Raw genomic sequence first — 21,757 nt, 5'->3', positions numbered from 1 at the left:
AGCACCACTGTCCAATCAATGCAAGTCATCAGAATCAAGTAATACACCAACTTATATTCTTGTCTTCATGAAAGAAAGGAATCTATATGTGTTAAACATGCTTGTATTATCTTTAAACACCTTTAACTTATTAACAATATTAACTATATGTGTTAAACATGCTTGTATTATCTTTAACCACCTTTAAGTTGTTAACAATATTAACTATATGTATTAAACATTCTTGTATTATCATTAAAGTTGATTTGATTTGATTTGATTTAAACACCTTTAATTTTTTAACAATATTAACTATCTGTTAAACATGCTTGTATTATCATTAAACACCTTTAACTTGTTAACAATATTAACTATATGTATTAAACATGCTTGTATTATCATTAAACACCTTTAATTTGTTAACAATATTAACTATATGTGTTAAACATGCTTGCATTATCATTAAACACCTTTAACTTGTTAACAAAAACATATATTTCATAAATAAGTCAATGTAAATTATATATATGAATGAGGTAGATCCCCACGACTTGATCAATTGAAAAGTAGCTCGCCTGCAGAAAAAGTGTGAGCACCCCTGCCGTAAAATATCAAATAATATTATTTATCTCATTCACGTAAGAGACTAGACGTGTAAGATTTCATGGGATTTAGCGATTAGGAGTGACAGATTGTTTGGTAAACGTATAGCATGTTCTATATGTTATAGTTATTTGAATGACTCTTACCATAATATGTTACGTTAACATACCAGTTGGTTATTTATGCCTCATATAACGTACACTTATTCAGCCTGTTGTTCACTATTCTTTATTTATTTTAAATTGCCTTTCAAATGTCTATTCTTGGTGTTGGCTTTTATCAAATACATTTCCCCAAAAAATGTGACTTATACTCCAGTGCGACTTATATATGTTTTTTTCCTTCTTTATTATGCATTTTCGGCCGGTGCGACTTATACTCCGGAGCGACTTATACTCAGAAAAATACGGTAATTGATAACAATACACTTAGTCACCTATAACACAAATCTGACACCAAATTTTGTCTTTAAATATACAGTACAGGCCAAAAGTGTGGACACGCCTTCTCATTCAATGCGTTTTCTTTATTTGCATGATTATTTACATCGTAGATTGTCACTGAAGGCATCAAAACTATGAATGAACACATGTGAACGCATTCTTTCGATGAGCTTCAAGAGGTAGTCACCTGAAATGGTTTTCACTTCACAGGTGTGCTTAAAGCTCATCGAGAGAATGCCAAGAGTGTGCAAGGCAGTAATCAGAGCAAAGGGTGTCTATTTTAAAGAAACTACCGTATTTTTCGGACTATAAGTCGCTCCGGAGTATAAGTCGCACCGGCCGAAAATGCATAATAAAGAAGGAAAAAAACATATATAAGTCGCACTGGAGTATAAGTCGCATTTTTGGGGGAAATTTATTTGATAAAAGCCAACACCAAGAATAGACATTTGAAAGGCAATTTCAAATAAATAAAGAATAGTGAACAACAGGCTGAATAAGTGTACGTTATATGAGGCATAAATAACCAACTGGTATGTTAACGTAACATATTATGGTAAGAGTCATTCAAATAACTATAACATATAGAACATGCTATACGTTTACCAAACAATCTGTCACTCCTAATCGCTAAATCCCATGAAATCTTATACGTCTAGTCCATACTTGCCAACCTTGAGACGTCCGATTTCGGGAGGTGAGGGGAGGGGGCTTGGTCGGGGGTGGGGCGGGGCGTGGTTGGGGGCGTGGTTAAGAGGGGAGAAGTATATTGACAGCTAGAATTCACCAAGTTAAGTATTTCATACATATATATATATATATATATATATATATATATATATATATATATATATATCTACATCCTGAAAATATGCAAACAAACTGTGTTTAGATAATTGATACTTCAAACTTGCATAAATAAATATTAAGGAATATAACATAACTTGGCTTCTGAGAGTTTCAAAATGTAATGAATAAAATGCTAAAGTTGTTGATAAACAAGCAATTATTTTAATAATTAAATATGGTCATTTTAAATGAATTATTATGATAATTTAAAATCAATTATTTCAAATATGTTTATTTTAATGTATAATTCTATGGCTGGATGTAATAAGGAGTCACGAAAAAATACAAATAAAAATACAATTAATTTTGATGTTTTAAGCAAAATATAGTAAAAACGTATTTAGTTTTTTTTTTTTTTTAATTAATAAATATATTTATTTTTAGGTAAGATAAACATAATAATACAATTTATCTCTAGTCTGGATGATTTAGCTCTTGTCACCCTGTTGTCCTCCCGTCATAAAAAAAGGCTGTCCTCACTCAGGTCCGCATGGAGCTGGAGGGGGCGTGGCTTCCAGCTCCGGCTGAAAATCGGGAGATTTTCGGGAGAATATTTGTCCCGGGAGGTTTTCGGGAGAGGCGCTGAATTTCGGGAGTCTCCAGGAAAATTCGGGAGGGTTGGCAAGTATGGTCTAGTCTCTTACGTGAATGAGCTAAATAATATTATTTGATATTTGACGCTAATGTGTTAATAATTTCACACATAAGTCGCTCCTGAGTATAAGTCGCACCCCCGGCCAAACTATGAAAAAAACTGCGACTTATAGTCCGAAAAATACGGTAGAATATAAAACGTGTTTTCAGTTATTTCACCTTTTTTTGTTAAGTACATAACTCCACATGTGTTCATTCGTAGTTTTGATGCCTTCAGTGACAATCCACAATAGTCATGAAAATAAAGAAAATGCATTCAATGAGAAGGTCGTGTCCAAACTTTTGGCCTGTACTGTGTATGTCTGTTTTTAGCTTCTTCTTTTTTTTTTTTTTATAAAAATTATATTGGTGGAAAAACTTTAGACACCCCTGATTTACTATTTTGGAAACTCTGGAAAAAAATAGTTTAGTTAGTTAGTTGATTAAAACATAACTTATGATCAGCAATACAATATTGCTGATGAACTGTGCTTATTGATAATAGAGGTAATTATTGTTATTCATTATCAATAGTGCGATTTCTAATGATATTTGTTTTTGCTCCATTTGTAGTGCAATAATGTTCATTGTCATTTCTGTGTTACTTCACTAAATGCTCCTTTGCTGTCACTTTTTGTATAATACTTGTACATATCGTATTTGCTGATGATGTCGTTGCTATTCTTGCAGGGAAAAAAATAGAGTAAATATATTAAAAAAAAATAAAATAAAAGAGCAAAAAAATCAGAATGTAATGAGAAAAAGCTGAAATGTTGTAACTAATAAGATACTTAAGCACCTATAACACAAAGCTGACAACCTTTTGTCTTTAAATATATATCGTAACTGTTTTTAACATTTAGTTTTTAATTTAAAAAATATCAAAATGTCCCCCGCATACTTTGACTTTTCAAAAAAATCGGACACTCCTGTTCTACAGCGTACTGTAACGAGCAACTTGCACACTTACTATCTGCAGCTGGAGGTAGTCTCCTAGGCCTGACGCGCTGTCCACGCGCAGCAGAATGGCGTGCTTCTGCTGCGTGCTGAAGCCCAGGGCGAGCCGGTCCGCCCTGGTGCTGGGACGCTCATTCGGGGGCCAAGTGTAGGTCACCGTGCCACCGTCGCGCCCGAAGATGTACGTTGTCCCAGCTGGCGTGTAGAAATAAAAAGAAAAGTATAAGCCTGTTTAAGGATTGGTTTGTTTATGAAGCTTGATGTGGTTTCTGTTATTTTGGGAGAGTTCATTGACAATCATGATTTAATCAATTTAATTATAGTACTCGGTAAAAGGTTTATTTTTAAGGCCAAAAACAGATATTCACTTAGTATTACTTTCTTTAAAACATTTATTCAGTATTTTTTAACTTTAGAAAGTTACATGGTTGAAAACGATAATGATGCCAAAAAACATTAAAAAAAGATGGCAAGTCCTCAAAGGCTTATGTTGAAAGTGTAATTATGTTTATAGATTATATGCTATCTGTTGTTGTATTCCCTAATTTTTAGTGACCTGAACATAACATACATTTTTTTTTTGTTTTTGTTTTGAAAATGTAATTTTGTTTATAGATTATATGCAATCTGCTGTGTTCCAAAATTTTCTGTTTTTTGTTTTGTTTTTTTCTCTCTCAGTGTACATGAATGAAGGTGTGTGTTGCTGGACCCGACTTGGATATTATCTGGACTGGACCTGGTTTAAAAAAAAAAAAATCTTTAAACGAAGCTAATTTCATTTACAACAAGGTCTGGTGAAGATAAGGTCCTTTCTTTCCTATTTTATTTTATTTTATTTTTTTATAGATAAGATAAATAAATATTTTTTTGGATAAAAGGGAAAGTAAAACAATATAAAAATAATTACATAAGGGAGAGAAAAAGAAAAAAAAAAAGTAATTAAATGAAAATGTTAGTGGACCAGCAGCACAAACAATCAAGTGTGCTTCAGGGACTGTGTTGTGTTGTGTCCCTTGCAGAAGTGTTGTCCATGTTGTGGAAACCAGAATATTGATAGCAGAAAAAACAACCCCTTTTGTGTGAGTGGGTGTGTATGAGTGTGAATGGGGGAGGGAGGTTTTTTTTGGGGGTTAATGCACTAATTGAAAGTGTATCGTGTGTTTTTTTCTATGTTGATTTAATAAAAAAAAAAAAAAAAAAAAAAAAAAAAAGTATAAGCCTGTTTAAGTCGACAACCCTTGTATTTGGCTGACATGTGTCGACATAACTGAAAATAGCTTTGAACTAACGATTTCAATGAGTGTATTTTGTTCGTTTCTGTGGTAGAATCTAGGTCAGGGGCCGGCAACCTTTACCAGTCAAAGAGCCATTTTGACCAGTTTCACAAATTAAAGTAAACAATGGGAGCCACAAAAATCTTTTGAAATTTAACATGAAATAACACTGTTTACGAAGTTTTTTTTTTGCTTTGTGCTATGTATTAACCAAGGGTCTCAGACATGCGGCCCGCACCTTAACATGAAAATTCAATGGTAGTGCGGCCCGCGGTGTTGTGTTTTAGTGTGTTCCTGCCTTCTCTGTTGTCTGCACCTGTGTTTTAGTGATTCATCCTCGGCGAGGTGCGGACCTGGTGACACACCTGCTCGCAATTAGCCCGCCAGTACTTAAGCTCATCACCTACAGCTTGACCTTGCTGGTCATTGTTTCCTGAACTCCGCACGTGCATGCACCTACTTCGCCTCATGGTACGTTGCTTTCCCTTGTCCTGTTATTGCTAACTTCTTTGTGTTTGTTCCCTAGCCTCCTTGAGGCAACAAAGACTTTATGCAGTACTTGGTGCACCCGGGCCTCCCCCCTGCCAACCACTGAGGAACCTGTTTTTGTTAATATACATGGTGTGCACTTTTTGCCCCATCGCTCTTTGTTACAATTTTGGACTTATTAAATATATTATTTTTTGTATTTCAAACTTGCCTCCCGTCTCTGCATCCCGGGATCACCCCCCCTTGACCAGTTCTTAACATAATGACCAGCCACAACATGGATCCCGCAGAGACTGACCCAGTAAAGAGGGCGCTGCAACAGCAGGCCAAACGACTTGGTCAACAGGAGGAACAATTTGGCGTGCTTGGGGCTTGCGTCAACACCTCCAAAGGTTTCTTGGTTTTGCTCATTTTTATCGCCGTTTTGTCTGAAATTTTAGTCAGGTAGCTGAACCACTTACGAGACTCACTTCCACTAAACTTCCCTTTTTGTGGACCTCTGAGACACAGACTTCCTTTGATAAGCTTAAATTGTTATTTACTTCTGCACCAGTTCTTGTCCACCCTAACGTTTCCTCTCAATTTTTTGTCGAGGTTGACGCGTCTGACTCCGGCGTGGGAGCTGTTCTCTCCCAGCGCTCCACCTCCGACCAGAGGCTGCACCCCTGTGCCTTCTTCTCACGCCGCCTGACCCCAGCGGAACGCAATTATGACATTGGTAATAGAGAACTACTTGCCGTTGTCTTGGCGCTACAAGAATGGAGGCACTGGCTGGAGGGCTCGGAGACACCATTTGTGGTATTCACGGACCACAAGAATCTGGCCTACATTCGGACTGCTCAACGGCTCAACCCAAGACAAGCTAGGTGGGCGCTATTCTTCGCCAGATTCAATTTTACCATGACCTTCCGACCCGGCTCCCAGAATGGTAAGCCAGACGCCTTGTCTAGAATGTACGCCTGCCCCGAGGAAGGGGTCAAGACCGAGACCATAATCCCTCCATCACAAGTGCTGGGAGCGCTACAGTGGGACATCGAGGGTCGCGTGACAGAAGGAATCAAGAATGTTCCCTCTCCCAAGAACTGTCCGCAGGGGCGCTTATTCGTTATCCCAGAACTCCGGCCGGAAGTCTTAAACTGGGCCCACAGCTCCAAGATCGCCTGCCACCCAGGTATCACCCGTACTACTTTCCTCCTAGCCCAGCGCTTCTGGTGGCCAACTTTCAGGGCTGACGTGAAAGAGTTTGTGTCTGCCTGTACCACCTGCGCCCGCAATAAGGCGTCACATCGGGCACCAGCTGGCCTTCTGCGGCCACTCCCCATCCCCTCCCGCCCGTGGTCCCATGTGGCATTGGATTTCGTCACAGGACTTCCACCATCAAAGGGCAACACTGTTATATTGACTTTGGTGGACCGCTTTTCAAAAATGGCTCACTTCATCCCTCTTCCAAAGTTGCCCTCTGCACTAGAGACTGCAGATCTGCTGGTACGTCACGTGTTCCGGCTGCATGGTATCCCGGTGGATGTGGTCTCGGACAGAGGGCCACAATTTTCTTCGGCGGTTTGGAAGGCCTTCTGCAAGGCGTTTGGGGCATCGCCGAGCCTTTCTTCTGGATACCACCCGCAGACAAACGGTCAGACTGAGCGCACAAACCAGGATCTGGAAGCTGCCATCCGCTGCGTTTGCCATCAGCAGCCGGCCTCCTGGGCACTTTGTCTACATTGGATTGAGTACGCTCACAACACACTCGTCAGCTCCGCTACAGGCATGTCTCCATTTCACTCCGCCTACGGGTACCAACCTCCCGCTTTTCCTTCCCTGGAATCAGAAGTCGCCGTCCCATCTGTTGCGGCCCACCTACACCGCGCACGGCAAGCATGGCAAAATACCCGGTCTGCTCTGTCACGCACCTCGGAGCGCAACCAGCGTATCGCTAACCGCCACCGCAGCACAGCACCGAATTACAGGCCCGGTCAGAAGGTATGGCTATCCTCTCGTGATTTACCTCTCCAGGTGGTCTCCAAGAAACTGCAGCCACGATTCATTGGACCTTACCCCATTGAGCGAGTCATCAATCCCTCATCGGTTCGACTACGCCTTCCGGACTCTCTCAAGATTCATCCCTCTTTCCACGTCTCCCTGCTCAAGCCTGTGTCCTCCAGTCCCTTGAGTCCTCCAGAGGTGCCTCCTCCACCTCCCAGACTTATTGATGGCCACCAGGCATTCACGGTCAAGGCCATTCTCGACGTGAGGAGAAGGGGCAGGGGTTTCCAGTATCTGGTCGACTGGGAGGGTTACGGCCCCGAGGACCGATCCTGGGTCCCGCGTTCACTTATTTTAGACCCTTCACTGTTAACTGCTTTTTATATTCGTTTTCCGGAGAAGCCAGGTAAGCCGCCAGGTGGCGTCCATTGAGGGGGGGTACTGTTGTGTTTTAGTGTGTTCCTGCCTTCTCTGTTGTCTGCACCTGTGTTTTAGTGATTCATCCTCGGCGAGGTGCGGACCTGGTGACACACCTGCTCGCAATTAGCCCGCCAGTACTTAAGCTCATCACCTACAGCTTGACCTTGCTGGTCATTGTTTCCTGAACTCCGCACGTGCATGCACCTACTTCGCCTCATGGTACGTTGCTTTCCCTTGTCCTGTTATTGCTAACTTCTTTGTGTTTGTTCCCTAGCCTCCTTGAGGCAACAAAGACTTTATGCAGTACTTGGTGCACCCGGGCCCCCCCCTGCCAACCACTGAGGAACCTGTTTTTGTTAATATACATAGTGTGCACTTTTTGCCCCATCGCTCTTTGTTACAATTTTGGACTTATTAAATATATTATTTTTTGTATTTCAAACTTGCCTCCCGTCTCTGCATCCCGGGATCACCCCCTCTTGACCAGTTCTTAACACGCGGGTTTTATATGGATGACGCTTGACAGCGTCATACTTGACAAGCCGTAGTCTGTCGATTTTTCCGGTTTACTACTACTTTCAGGGCAACTATTCTCCCAAACGTGCCGTGGTACAGCATTTAGCGCTCACTACGACCAACGTGCCGGCCCAGCCACACGTTGTATGGGGCTTCTGCTTGAACATGAAAGTGACAGCAAGGCATACTTTGTCAACAACCACACAGGTTACACTGACGGTGGCCGTATAAAAAAACTTTAACACTCTTACTAATAATGCGCCACACTGTGAACCCACACCAAACAAGATTGACAAACACATTTCGGGAGAACATCTGCACCGTAACAAAACATAAACACAACAAAACAAATACCCAGAATCCCATGCAGCCCTAACTCTTCCGGGCTACATTATACACCCCCCCTACCAAACCCCACTCACCTCAACCAACGCACAGAGAGGGGGGCGCGGGGGGGTTGATGTGCGAGGGAGCAGGGTTGGGGTGGGGGCGGGGTTTGGTGGCAGCAGGGGTGTATAATGGAGCCCGGAAGAGTCAGGGCTTCATGGGATTCTGGGTATTTGTTCTGTTGTGTTTATGTTGTGTTAAGGTGCAGATGTTCTCCCGAAATGTGTTTGTCATTCCTGTTTGGTTTTGGTTCAAAGTGTGGCGCATTATTAGTAGGAGTGTTAAAGTCATACTTGCCAACCCTCCCGGATTTTCCGGGAGACTCCCGAAATTCAGCGCCTCTCCCGAAAACCTCCCGGGACAAAATTTCTCCCGAAAATCTCCCGAAATTCAGGCGGAGCTGGGGGCCACGCCCCCTCCAGCTCCATGCGGACCTGAGTGACGTGTTGACAGCCTGTTCACAACATTGCCGTAAACAGCAATGTTGTGACACTTTTAAACAGGACAATACTGCCATCTACTGTACATGCATATGTGACCCACCCATAATGTGTCACATTTTTGTGTTGATTTATTTATTTTATTTTGTGGTTTGAATTCGTTTTTGGAGCTGTCATTCCACATTTATCAGTATTCACATTGGTCAGTAGGGGGCAGTAGGGCGTTTCTTCCCAATTGAATGCTATCACCTGCAGACCGGAAGTGTCTTGTCATTCTGATGAGCGCGACCCGTCTGTGAACAATTGAAACGTCCTGTGTGCTTTTTCCTCCTGTATAACAGGTTAGTTTTGGTGAATCAACTCACTGAATAATATCCATGTGATCTTTATAAGTTTAAGTACACATTCTGATGGTGGAGCCTAACTCTAAAGTGTTTGTGAGTTGTAGTTTGTATTTGTGAATGAATCCAGTGCACAGCTGCAGTAATCAATACAAAAAGGCGACGTGAGTGCGCAATGTTTATATAGGAACTTCTGATCCTAATTCAGACTCCCAAATTAGAGCTCCCGTTTTCTTATTGATTTTATAATGTATATTTGTATAATGTGTGTGTTCTGAAATAGTGACAGAGAATAGAACAAGGATGGCCAATTCAACCCTTAACTCAACAATGAGTAGATGAGTATTGTGTGTGTATATGTGTAAATAAATGAACACTGAAATTCAAGTATTTCTTTATATATATATATATATATATATATATATATATATATATATATATATATATATATAGCTAGAATTCACTGAAAGTCAAGTATTTCTTATATATATATATATATATATATATATATATATATATATATCTTAACCACGCCCCCGACCACGCCCCCCGCCCCACCCCCGACCACGCCCCCCACCTCCCAAAATCGGAGGTCTCAAGGTTGGCAAGTATGGTTAAAGTTGTTTTATATGGCCACCGTCAGTGTAACCTGTGTGGCTGTTGACCAAGTATGCCTTGCTGTCACTTGTGTGTGCTAGCAGAAAAAGCATACAATAAAAGGCTGGGCTGGCACGCTGATAATGCAGATTGTAGAGGGTGCTAAATGCTGTACCGTCACGGCACGCCCTTATTATCATTGTAAGGGCGAAAATCGGAGAATATTAATTACGGGAGGTTTCTGCGAGACGCACTGAAATCCGGAAGTCTTCCGGGAAAATCAGGGGGCCGGCAAGTATGCAGCTGAGCCGCATCAGAGTGATCAAAGAGCCGCATGCGGCTCCGGAGCCGCGGATTGCCGACCCCTGATCTAGGTGAATACTTGTCATGGTTTATTTCAAAGCTTACTTTGTACTGAACCAGAAGTCACTGTGTGCACGTTTCATTGCTGTGCAACTAGACAGAAGTTAAAGGGGAACTGCACTTTTTGGGGAACTTTGCCTATCGTTCACAATCATTATGAGCGCCAAGGACTCACATCTTTTTTTGGTTTTTGATTTTAACCCTTGTGTAATGTTCATATTGTTGTTACTCAGCCAGCGTTTGTGGGTCTGATGGACCCATTGCCTTTTGTGGCTTTTAATGCCTCACAATCAAACACTTTTTAAAATACTGAACAAATGTTCAGTATTTTAACATAAAAGCACAAACGCTGGCTGAGTAACAACAATATGAACGTTGCACGGAAAATTTCTCTGCCAGTTTCTGCATCCCACAGGGATTCTTCTTTTGTGTTTCTCCACCTGCGGTTCCCACACAAGGTTGCAACATTGTTTGTCAACACTGTCTGCTCTCATTTTCTCGCACATTTGACCCTCTGATGTTCTGTGTGCCTACACTCTGTCCTCCTCCTGTCTAGGCCTGCTGTGTGGTTGTGTGTGTGTTTGTGTGGTACACAGAACATCAATTTCCACACTTCTATTAGCCGGACATCTTATATGTAATAGAAATGTGTAGGGGGGTGTATGGTGTGTGATCATTAAATATGTATTGTGATATATGTTCTTCACACAATATGAGTGAGTCTCAGTTTGAAAAATTAATTAATTGTTGAGTTTGAGTTTGAGTTTGAGTTTGAGTTTATTTGGAACATGCAAGTATACAACATGATACATCACAATCTCCAGTTTCTCTTTTCAACATGTTCGAAAAGGAGTAGGAAGAAGCAGAGCTTATTTAATCCTACCCCTTTTCTTTTACATAACAGTTGCTAAAACTTTTGTTCACTTCCTGTTCTCAATTTATTCACAATATACTCCATTAGTAATCACAATAAAATAAGTAAATAAATAATAATTGGTGAAGTAAATTACATTTCATATGTTGAAATAAGTAAGATTATTTTGTGAGTGAAAGAATGAAAGAATGGATGAGTTAAATAAATTCAGAATGTTTATCATGGTTCTTCTTCTTTGTACTTTGTAAACACTTTAAGTTTGAAGAGTTTCTTGAAGTGGATCATATTAGTACATTGTTTGATTGCTTTGCTTAATCCATTCCATAATTTAATCCCACATACTGATATACTGAAGGTTTTAAGTGTTGTACGTGCATACAAATGTTTTAAATTACATTTCTCCCTAAGATTATATTTCTCCTCTTTTTTTGAGAAGAATTGTTGTATATTCTTGGGTAGCAGGTTATAGTTTGCTTTGTGTATAATTTTAGCTGTTTGCAAATTCACTATGTCGTAGAATTTCAGAATCTTTGATTCAATAAATAGAGGATTTGTGTGTTCTCTATATCCAACATTATGTATTATTCTAACTGATCTTTTTTGTAACACCGTTAATGAATGAAGTGTACTTTTGTAATTATTTCCCCATATTTCTGCACAGTAACTCAGATATGGTAACACTAGTGAGCAGTAGAGAATATGAAGTGATTTTTGGTCGAGAACATGTTTTGCTTTATTCATTATTGACGTGTTTCTTGCTACTTTATGTTGTATATTTTTTACGTGAGATTTCCAGTTCAATTTATCATCAATCATTATACCTAGAAATTTGGTTTCATTTACTCTTTCAATTTCTATTCCGTCTATTTGTATTTGTGTTTGACTTTCTCTTCTACTGTTACCAAATAGCATTATTTTAGTTTTACTGAGATTCAACGATAGTCTGTTTTTGTCAAACCATCTTTTTGATTTGTTAATTTCTTCTGTTATTATTTGTAGTATCTTCTGTGTGTTCTCTCCTGAACAAAACGCTGTTGTATCATCCGCAAATAATACTAACTTTAAATCTTTTGTAACTTTACAAATGTCATTTATATATAGATTGAATAATTTAGGTCCTAGTATTGATCCCTGAGGTACACCACAAGATATATTTAGCGTTGTAGAGGTGTGTTCGCCTAGCTTCACGTATTGTTTCCTGTTCATTAGATAACTTCTTATCCAGTTTAAGACTAACCCTCTGATGCCATATTGTTCTAGTTTTTTGATTAAAATATTGTGATTAATTGTGTGAAATGCTTTAGTTAGATCCATAAAAACTGCTGCCGCACATTTTTTATTATCTATAGCATTGGTAATTTCTTCTGTAATTTCAATTAAAGCCATCGAAGTTGAAACATTAGCTCTGTATCCATATTGATTTTCTTCGAGTATTCTATTTTTCTTTATATTTATGAAACTCTCTAATCTGTTATTGAACAGTTTTTCAATGATTTTAGAAAATTGTGGAAGTAAGGAAACAGGTCTATAGTTTGTAAATTGATGTTTGTCGCCAGTCTTGTATCATTTTTCTTTTAATAAAAAATGAAAACGGGTCCCACAGACCCGAACATCACAGAAGGTATAAAACGCATGCAAAATGCGGCTAATAGGAGTCACCATTGTAGCCTTCAAAGCCCCCTAAAACAACTTCAAAACCCTCCATCAACGTTTTCTATACACACTGCAAGAATATATATAAAGTAGTAACAGACATGTTCATAACAATGTGTAATATGTTCAATATTTACCCTATTTTGGTCATTTTAAGCACTACCGGAACTTATTTCCTCAGCGCATTTATTTCCGTTTCCATAGCAACGCACTTCCGACTTCCGGCAACAAACACAAGTGTTCTCTAATCATGGCAGACTTGGTAACAGACAACGAAGACGACTACTTTTGGACAAATGGGGATACATCTTAATTAAATGTGTATGAATTTAGGTTGGAAAGTACTTAAGTATGAATTTGTAATAATAACGTTAGTTATACTTGTATGAATGTTGGTTCTAAATTATTTTTAAATTGTAATAATAAAGAACGATTAGTTTTGTCTTTCCTAATACTGCAACAAATATTATACTATCATACGTTATTTTTTTGTCAAGTTAAAAATAAACATTTGATTCACTTTTTAACGTGAGTTATCTATGAAATTGTACAATTTAAAAATTACAACAAAAAAAAATAATAATAAAATAAAAATAATAATAATAAAATAAAATTACAATAGATTTTACGGTAAAAAAAAACCAAACAGTGGTAATGTTTTTCTATTTACAGTAATACATCATAAAAACAACAGCCATAGATTTTACTGTAAAAAAATAAAAAAATAAAAAAAATCCGCTAAAAAACAGTGGTAGCATTTTTCCATCTGTAATAATATGTTGTGAACAAAACACCGTAAATCCTACGGTTAAATTCTGGCAACTGAGCTGCCGGTCTCATTAAATATACATAATGCTCAAATGCATATGCAATTGTATAACAGCATCATGAGGCAAATATTTATACATTTGTATTGATTTATCACTCACTGTTACAAACGGCCCTCTGAGGGTAGCCATAACTGCGATGTGGCCCTCAGTGAAAACAAGTTTGACATCCCCCGCTGTAGTCAATAAGCTCCTTTCTTTTCTCTATGCTCTTGTTGTGGGGCAGACTGGCTTGTACGTGCACACGCATCCTCTGCTGATGCCATTTCTAATACAAAGTAGCATATAGTTCGAACTTATATCATTCAGTAGACTCCAAATGGAAGCGCTAAAAACTACAAAATGACTGACGGGGAATAGACGCAGTCAAAGTGGAGGCACGTTAATAAGACCGCCCTCCATAAACGCGTATCCGAAAGAGCGGCTTGAAAATGGTGTGTAAAACATAATCTAAAATTTTGACCAAAGAACCACCATTACATACCATGAATTGATTTACTTGGACCCCGACTTAAACAAGTTGAAAAACTTATTCGGGTGTTACCATTTAGTGGTCAATTGTACGGAATATGTACTATACTGTGCAATCTACTAATAAAAGTTTCAATCAATCAATCAATACATGTCAACACCCTAACAATTGTTGTCTGTGAGCGTCCTCGAGGCCTAGAGGGCTGCCAAAAATGACAACCTCTCAGCTGTGGTCCGTCTGGGCCGCAGCGGCACTCAGTTGTAATACACTTTTACACCACTTGTGGCAGTAATGACACTATTAAACAACAACACAACACATATAAGTTTCTTAAGCGCAAAAATTATGACTAAAATGGTGAAGCTGTGTTTTCATTTGCACACTGAATTTTATTGACAGTTTATTCAAGAAGCATATATATTATAATTTGTTACTTTAGTTAGAATGTATTTATTTGTTTTAGCCCCCGGTAATTGTACATTTATTTTTCATCAGTATTAATGAATCCCTTTGTTTGCTGTACATTTCATTGCTATTTATTGTTGTAATCAGCCTCACCTAAGCCTTGATAATATTAGTTGTTAATTAACACATGTTTTCATATCATTTGACAAGGTTTATCCTGTCAAAAACTGTAAGTAGGTTCGATCAGTGTTTTTCAACCACTAGTGTACCGTGAGATATTGTCTGGTGTGCCGTGGGAGCTTATGTAATTTCACCTAATTGGGTTAAAAATATTTTTTTGCAAACCAGTAATTATAATCCGTAAATGTGCCGTTGTTGAGTGTCTGTACTGTCTAGAGCTCGGCAGAGTAACCGTGTAATACTCTTCCATATCAGTAGGTGGCAGCAGGTAGCTAATTGCTTTGTAGATGTCGGGAACGACGGCAATGGTTTGCAGGTAAAAAGGTGTCTAATGTTTAAACCAAAAATAAACAAAAGGTGAGTGCCGCTATGAAAAGGCATTGAAGCTTAGGGAAGGTTATGCAAAACTAAAACAGAACTGGCTACAAAGTAAACAAAAACAGAATGCTGGACGACAGCAAAGACTTGCAGCGTGTGGAGCAGACGACGTCCACAAAGTACATCCGTACATGACATGACAATCAACAACAAAATAGGAGCGCAAGAGAAGAACTAAAACACTACACACAGGAAAACACCAAAAAACTCAAAATATGTCACGGCGTGATGTGACAGGTGGTGACAGTACACCTACTTTGAGACAGGAGCTATAGTGATGCATGATTGGTTATGCTTCGAATTCATATCAAACAATTGCAAGAACGACTTTTTACTGTATCTCTGGATTGGCAGACCGGGGTGGTGGTTCCTCTCTTTAAGAAGGGGAACCGGCGGGTGTGTTCTAACTATCGTGGGATCACACTCCTCAGCCTTCCCGGTAAGGTCTATTCAGGTGTACTGGAGAGGAGGCTACGCCGGATAGTCGAACCTCGGATTCAGGAGGAACAGTGTGGTTTTCGTCCTGGTCGTGGAACTGTGGACCAGCTCTATACTCTCGGTAGGGTCCTTGAGGGTGCATGGGAGTTTGCCCAACCAGTCTACATGTGCTTTGTGGACTTGGAGAAGGCATTCGACCGTGTACCTCGGGAAGTCCTGTGGGGAGTGCTCAGAGAGTATGGGGTATCGGACTGTCTGATTGTGGCAGTCCGCTCCCTGTATGATCAGTGCCAGAGCTTGGTCCGCATTGCCGGTAGTAAGTCGGACACGTTTCCAGTGAGGGTTGGACTCCGCCAAGGCTGCCCTTTGTCACCGATTCTGTTCATAACTTTTACGGACAGAATTTCTAGGCGCAGTCAAGGCGTTGAGGGGATCCGGTTTGGTGGCTGCAGGATTAGGTCTCTGCTTTTTGCAGATGATGTGGTCCTGATGGCTTCATCTGGCCAGGATCTTCAGCTCTCGCTGGATCGGTTCGCAGCCGAATGTGAAGCGACTGGGATGAGAATCAGCACCTCCAAGTCCGAGTCCATGGTTCTCGCCCGGAAAAGGGTGGAGTGCCATCTCCGGGTTGGGGAGGAGACCCTTCCCCAGGTGGAGGAGTTCAAGTACCTCGGAGTGAGGGAAGAGTGGATCGTGAGATCGACAGGCGGATCGGTGCGGCGTCTTCAGTAATGCGGACGCTGTATCGATTCGTTGTGGTGAAGAAGGAGCTGAGCCGGAAGGCAAAGCTCTCAATTTACCGGTCGATCTACGTTCCCATCCTCACCTATGGTCATGAGCTTTGGGTTATGACCGAAAGGACAAGATCACGGGTACAAGCGGCCGAAATGAGTTTCCTCCGCCGGGTGGCGGGGCTCTCCCTTAGAGATAGGGTGAGAAGTTCTGTCATCCGGGGGGAGCTCAAAGTAAAGCCGCTGCTCCTCCACATCGAGAGGAGCCAGATGAGGTGGTTCGGGCATCTGGTCAGGATGCCACCCGATCGCCTCCCTCGGGAGGTGTTTAGGGCACGTCCGACCGGTAGGAGGCCACGGGGAAGACCCAGGACACGTTGGGAAGACTATGTCTGCCGGCTGGCCTGGGAACGCCTCGGGATCCCCCGGGAAGAGCTGGACGAAGTGGCTGGGGAGAGGGAAGTCTGGGCTTCCCTGCTTAGGCTGCTGCCCCCGTGACCCGACCTCGGATAAGCGGAAGAAGATGGATGGATGGACTTTTTACTGTCAATATTGGCTGCTGAGTTTAATTTTTTTTTAATGTTTTCTGCTGGTGGCGTGCCTCAGAATTTTTTCAATGGAAAAAAATGTGCCTCGGCTCAGAAAAGGTTGAAAAACACTGGGTTAGATGTAATTATTAAATAATATTCAAATCAAGAGTAAGATTACTAATTCAGTGTTAATATTTGAGTGGGCCCGGGTCCCTTTGTAGTGGAAAAGTTGGGCTGTGAAGTAAAAAAGATTAGGAACCCCTGATGTAGACCACAATGAAGGGTTTTAAATGTATATATGAAAAAAAATCAAACATGACCCTTTTAAAAAGGATTCTTGACATAAATAGGACGAACTTAAATGGGTTCCGATGTATTATGTGACTGCGACAGTCTAGGGCAGTGGTTCTCAAATGGGGGTACGCGTACCCCTGGGGGTACTTGAAGGTATGCCAAGGGGTACGTGAGATTTTATTTAAATATTCTAAAAATAGCAACAATTCAAAAATCCTTTATAAATACATTCACTGAATAATACTTCAACAAAATATGAATGTAAGTTCATAAACTCAGTGAAGCACAAGCTCAGGTTTCTCACTAAAATGTCTGTCAAAAAGAACTGTGAAAAGAAATGCAACAATGCAATATTCAGTGTTGACAGCTAGATTTTTTGTGGACATGTTCCATAAATATTGATGTTAAAGATTTCTATTTTTGCGAAGAAATGTTTAGAATTAAGTTCATGAATCCAGATGGATCTCTATTACAATCCCCAAAGGGGGCACTTTAAGTTGATGATTACTTCAATGAGTAGAAATCTTTATTTATAATTGAATCACTTGTTTATTTTTCAACAAGTTCTTAGTTATTTTTATATATTTTTTTCCAAATAGTTCAAGAAAGACCACTACAAATTCGCAATATTTTGCACTGTTATACAATTTAATAGGTCAGAAACTGATGACATAATGCTGTATTTTACTTCTTTATCTCTTTTTTTCAACCAAAAATGCTTTGCTCTGATTAGGGGGTACTTGAATTAAAAAAATGTTCACAGGGGGTACATCACTGAAAAAAGGTTGAGAACCACTGGTCTAGGGTGTCTGCTGGGATAGGCTCCAGCTTACCCATGGCCCTAATGAGGACAAGCAAGGGTGTTAGGATCCCCTCTGATCTGATATAGCTCTAAAGTCTCAGTTTCACTTGCCCTGCAAAGATTCAATGAGTCACTGTGGGCTCTTCAAGTGGAGCTTTAAACAGTGCCCTCACCTGGCAGCTTGGAGGAAACACACCCTCTATTGGCTTCGTGCATGTTTCATCATACTTTCTTATTAGGGCTGTCAAAGTTAATGCAATAATTGGCTGAAAATATTCCGGTTGAGTCCTCAATTAGAGATTATTTAGCAGGCTGAATATTACACTGCATTAATAAATAGAGTCATGCAGAGATATGAATAACATTAACTTGTACAACATGTCATTTACAGAATATCAGAAGCATTTATTCATGTAGAAATATCAAAGATTACGTTACCAAACAACTTTGACCATCAAAGCATGACCATAACAATCCACATCATTTAAAACATTTGTATGCACGTACAACACTTAAGACCTTCAGTATGTGGAATTAAATTATGGAATGGATTAAGCAAAGAAATCAAACAATGTACTAAAATGATCCACTTTAAGAAACTCTTATTTTTTTCAATACACTGTAGCCCTTTGAGGTTGTTTACTCAATGTAAAGTGCTTTTTACAAATAAAATCTATTATTATTATTATCATTATTAAATAAGCTCTGCTTCTTCCTACTCCCTTTCGAACGTGTTGAAAAGAGAAACTGGAAATGGTGATGTATCATGTTGTAGGCATGCATGTTCAAAATAAACTCAAACTCAAACATTAAGACATGTTGTGTTATTGATGCGTGAAACTGGTATCTAAACATGGAAGTGCAGCTCCTCCTCTAAATGGAAGTGCTCCTACAGCAGGAATACAAATTATGTGTTTCTACAAAATGCAAAATCTGGCAATACACCAACACACTGCAGACAATTTTTTTTGTCATTGTCATTAAAAACATAGTTATGTCTTTGTTTGTGTTGAGCTGTTCAAAAAGAATTATGTCTAAAACTCATTTCATTAAAGCAAATTAATTGTCCAGCCATGGTATTAAAACTTGAAAATGATCTGTCTGGGCTACACTTATTAATGAGTAAAAATATTGCGATTCATTTTGAGTTAATTATAAGCAAATATTTTAGTCGTTTGACAGCCCTCAGTCGTATTCCTGTTTATACACACTGCAAAAAGTCAGTGTTCAAAAACAAGAAAAAATAAAATAAAAAATTAGGTGTATTTTACTTGAACTAACGAAAAATATCTGCCAATAGAACAAGAAAATTTGGCTTGTCAAGACTTTCCAAAACAAGTAAAATTAGCTAACCTCAATGAACCCCAAAATACCTTAAAATAAGTATATTCTCACTAACGAGTGCACTTTTCCTGATAGAAACAAAAAAAGGGACCTTTTTTCTCAATAACTTGAAAAATATTCTTAAATGAAGTAAATGCTAGTGCCATTATCTTGACATAATGATATGCGCCCAGCATTACATTTCTTGAAACCAGCAAACTTACACTAAAAACTAGTTTGTTTTTCTTAATGGAAAGGCAACAAGGCAACCGCTTGGTACTCTCGGGGTCTCCTAGCTGCTCAGGCAAATCATATGGTCGAAAGATGCATTTTTCCATCGATAACATGACATCATTGCGCCAAGTGCGTGCTCTTTCAGTCAATTAATGCGCAAGGAATATATATATATATATATATATATGTATATATATATATATATATATATAGTAGAGATGTGCGGTTTGCGGACACAACCGCGGAGTCCGCGGATTATCCGCGGGTCGGGCGGTTGAAATAAAAAAAAAATTAGATTTTATCTGCGGGTCGGGTCGGGCGGTTGAAATAAAAAAAAAATTAGATTTTAAATAGATTCAGGCGGGTGGCAGTTAAACCAATTCGGAAATATATATACATAGTTAAATGTTGTTACCCACATACGAAAAACGAGCAGGCACCTGCAGCATATGCCACAACAGAAGAAGAAAAAAAAAAGAGATGGACACTTTTACGGAGCGGAGAAGGGATGCCTCACCGGGGTCCGGGACCGAGGCCCCTTCCCCCGAGAAGGCCCCACCGGGAGCCGTAGCTGAGGTGATCCGCGAGAAGGCCCCGACGCACGTCCAGGGTCACCACCGTGCCCACCGCACCGACACCCTGCCTCGTCCGCCTTCGCCGCGGCCGGCGTCACGCGCAGCAGGTAAGCAGCTTACCTGCCCGCCACCCCCGTGGCTGGGGGCTCGTAACAGGGGTCACTCCGCGCGCTCCGCCCGCGCAGCTTACCTGCCCGCCACCCCCGTTGCCGGGGGCGCGTAACAGGGGTCACTCCGCGCGCAGTGCGCTCACGAAAGGGGTGGGGCTCACCCTGGTGAGCCGAGTGGGCCACTTTTGGTAAGCAGAACTGGCGCTGCGGGATGAACCGAACGCCGGGTTAAGGCGCCCGATGCCGACGCTCATCAGACCCCAGAAAAGGTGTTGGTTGATATAGACAGCAGGACGGTGGCCATGGAAGTCGGAACCCGCTAAGGAGTGTGTAACAACCCACCTGCCGAATCAACTAGCCCTGAAAATGGATGACGCTGGAGCGTCGGGCCCATACCCGGCCGTCGCCGGCAGCGAGAGCCGCGAGGGCTAGGCCGCGACGAGTAGGATGGCCGCCGCGGTGCGCGCTGAAGCCTCGGGCGCGAGCCCGGGTGGAGCCACTGCGGGTGCGAGGGACATCGCACCTCCACGCGCTTGGAGGTGCGCTCACCGCGGCTCCCAGATGATTGCGCACTGGTGTGCGTCTGGGCCGTGACAGCGTGGCACGCATTGAATGTCTCTGCTGCATTGGATCAGTCTCCTTTCTTTAACAGGCAAAAGCTTTATAACCTCACTAATGCCTTGCATCGTCTATATTAGATATATAACAACGGGCGGGTGCGGTTTTGATTAAATGTTAGTTCGGGTGGATGCGGATGGGCGACGACTTTTGTGATGCGGTTGCGGATGAAATAATTGCCTATCCGCGCATCTCTAATATATAGCCCGGCCCCCAGCCAAATTTTTTTTTATTTTAATTTTGAAGAATTTATCTGAATGTGCATGAACTATTTCTGTTCAAAATAGTAAGAAAATGTCACATGTTAAATGTTTAAATATTAACTGTCCGTTTACTGTACTGTGCCAACTGTACTACTATATGAGTACGTATTTTCTATTGTTTCATTGAAAATAAAACCGCAAAGTCCATTTAGCTGACATCTGTTTTAATTATGAGACACAATTGTGTCAAAGTCAGGATTTTTAATTTCATGCGTGAAATAAGAAATTATTACTTTAAAAAAGTAGTTTTATATTTGTGAGTGTTGATGACACAGCTTTGCAACAGTTGATATTCTAGTTTCAAGCATGTTTTACTCAATATAGGTCATCAAATCTCAGCAACAAGCTGTAATATCTTACTGAGATCATTTAGGACCAAAACCCTTAAAACAAGTAAAACACTCTAACATAAAATCTGCTTAGTGAGAAGAATTATCTTATCAGACAGAAAATAAGCAAATATCACCCTTATTTGAGATATTTCATCTTACTTAGATTACAGTTTTTGCAGTCCTTGACATGCACACATTTGAAGATGCACAAGAAGAGAAAAGGTGCACTCACCATCGTTACAGAGAGGCCCTGCGTATGACGTCATGCTGCAGTCGCACGTGAAGCCCTCCCACTGCTGCAAGCAAACCCCCTGATTGGAGCAGGAGTCCTCTTGACAGGTGGTGCTGGGACCTGCATTGGACACGAGGCGGGTCCACAAATGTAATTAGTGATAAACTGGTTTGGTGAACAGTTAGGAGTGAAGCTGCTGCAGGGGGTAGAGA

The 21,757-nt window shown here is 40.6% G+C and overlaps 1 protein-coding gene across 17 annotated transcripts in view; it reads right to left on the bottom strand.

Annotated features, from left to right (window-relative positions):
• nrxn1a (neurexin 1a) overlaps nucleotides 1-21,757 on the bottom strand; it is a 294,437-nt gene that overhangs the window by 29,306 nt on the left and 243,374 nt on the right. For all 17 annotated transcript variants that reach the window (XM_061931896.1, XM_061931907.1, XM_061931900.1 and 14 more), the window contains 2 exons: nucleotides 21,546-21,665; nucleotides 3,478-3,659 (listed from right to left, as the gene is read on the bottom strand). In XM_061931896.1, the coding sequence (XP_061787880.1) occupies nucleotides 3,478-3,659; nucleotides 21,546-21,665 (302 nt within the window). The remainder of the gene's footprint in view (nucleotides 1-3,477; nucleotides 3,660-21,545; nucleotides 21,666-21,757) is intronic.

The sequence above is a fragment of the Nerophis lumbriciformis genome, linkage group LG39 (assembly GCF_033978685.3).
Source record: "Nerophis lumbriciformis linkage group LG39, RoL_Nlum_v2.1, whole genome shotgun sequence".
NCBI lineage: Eukaryota > Metazoa > Chordata > Actinopteri > Syngnathiformes > Syngnathidae > Nerophis > Nerophis lumbriciformis.
This window is presented reverse-complemented; position numbering and strand designations above follow the sequence as displayed.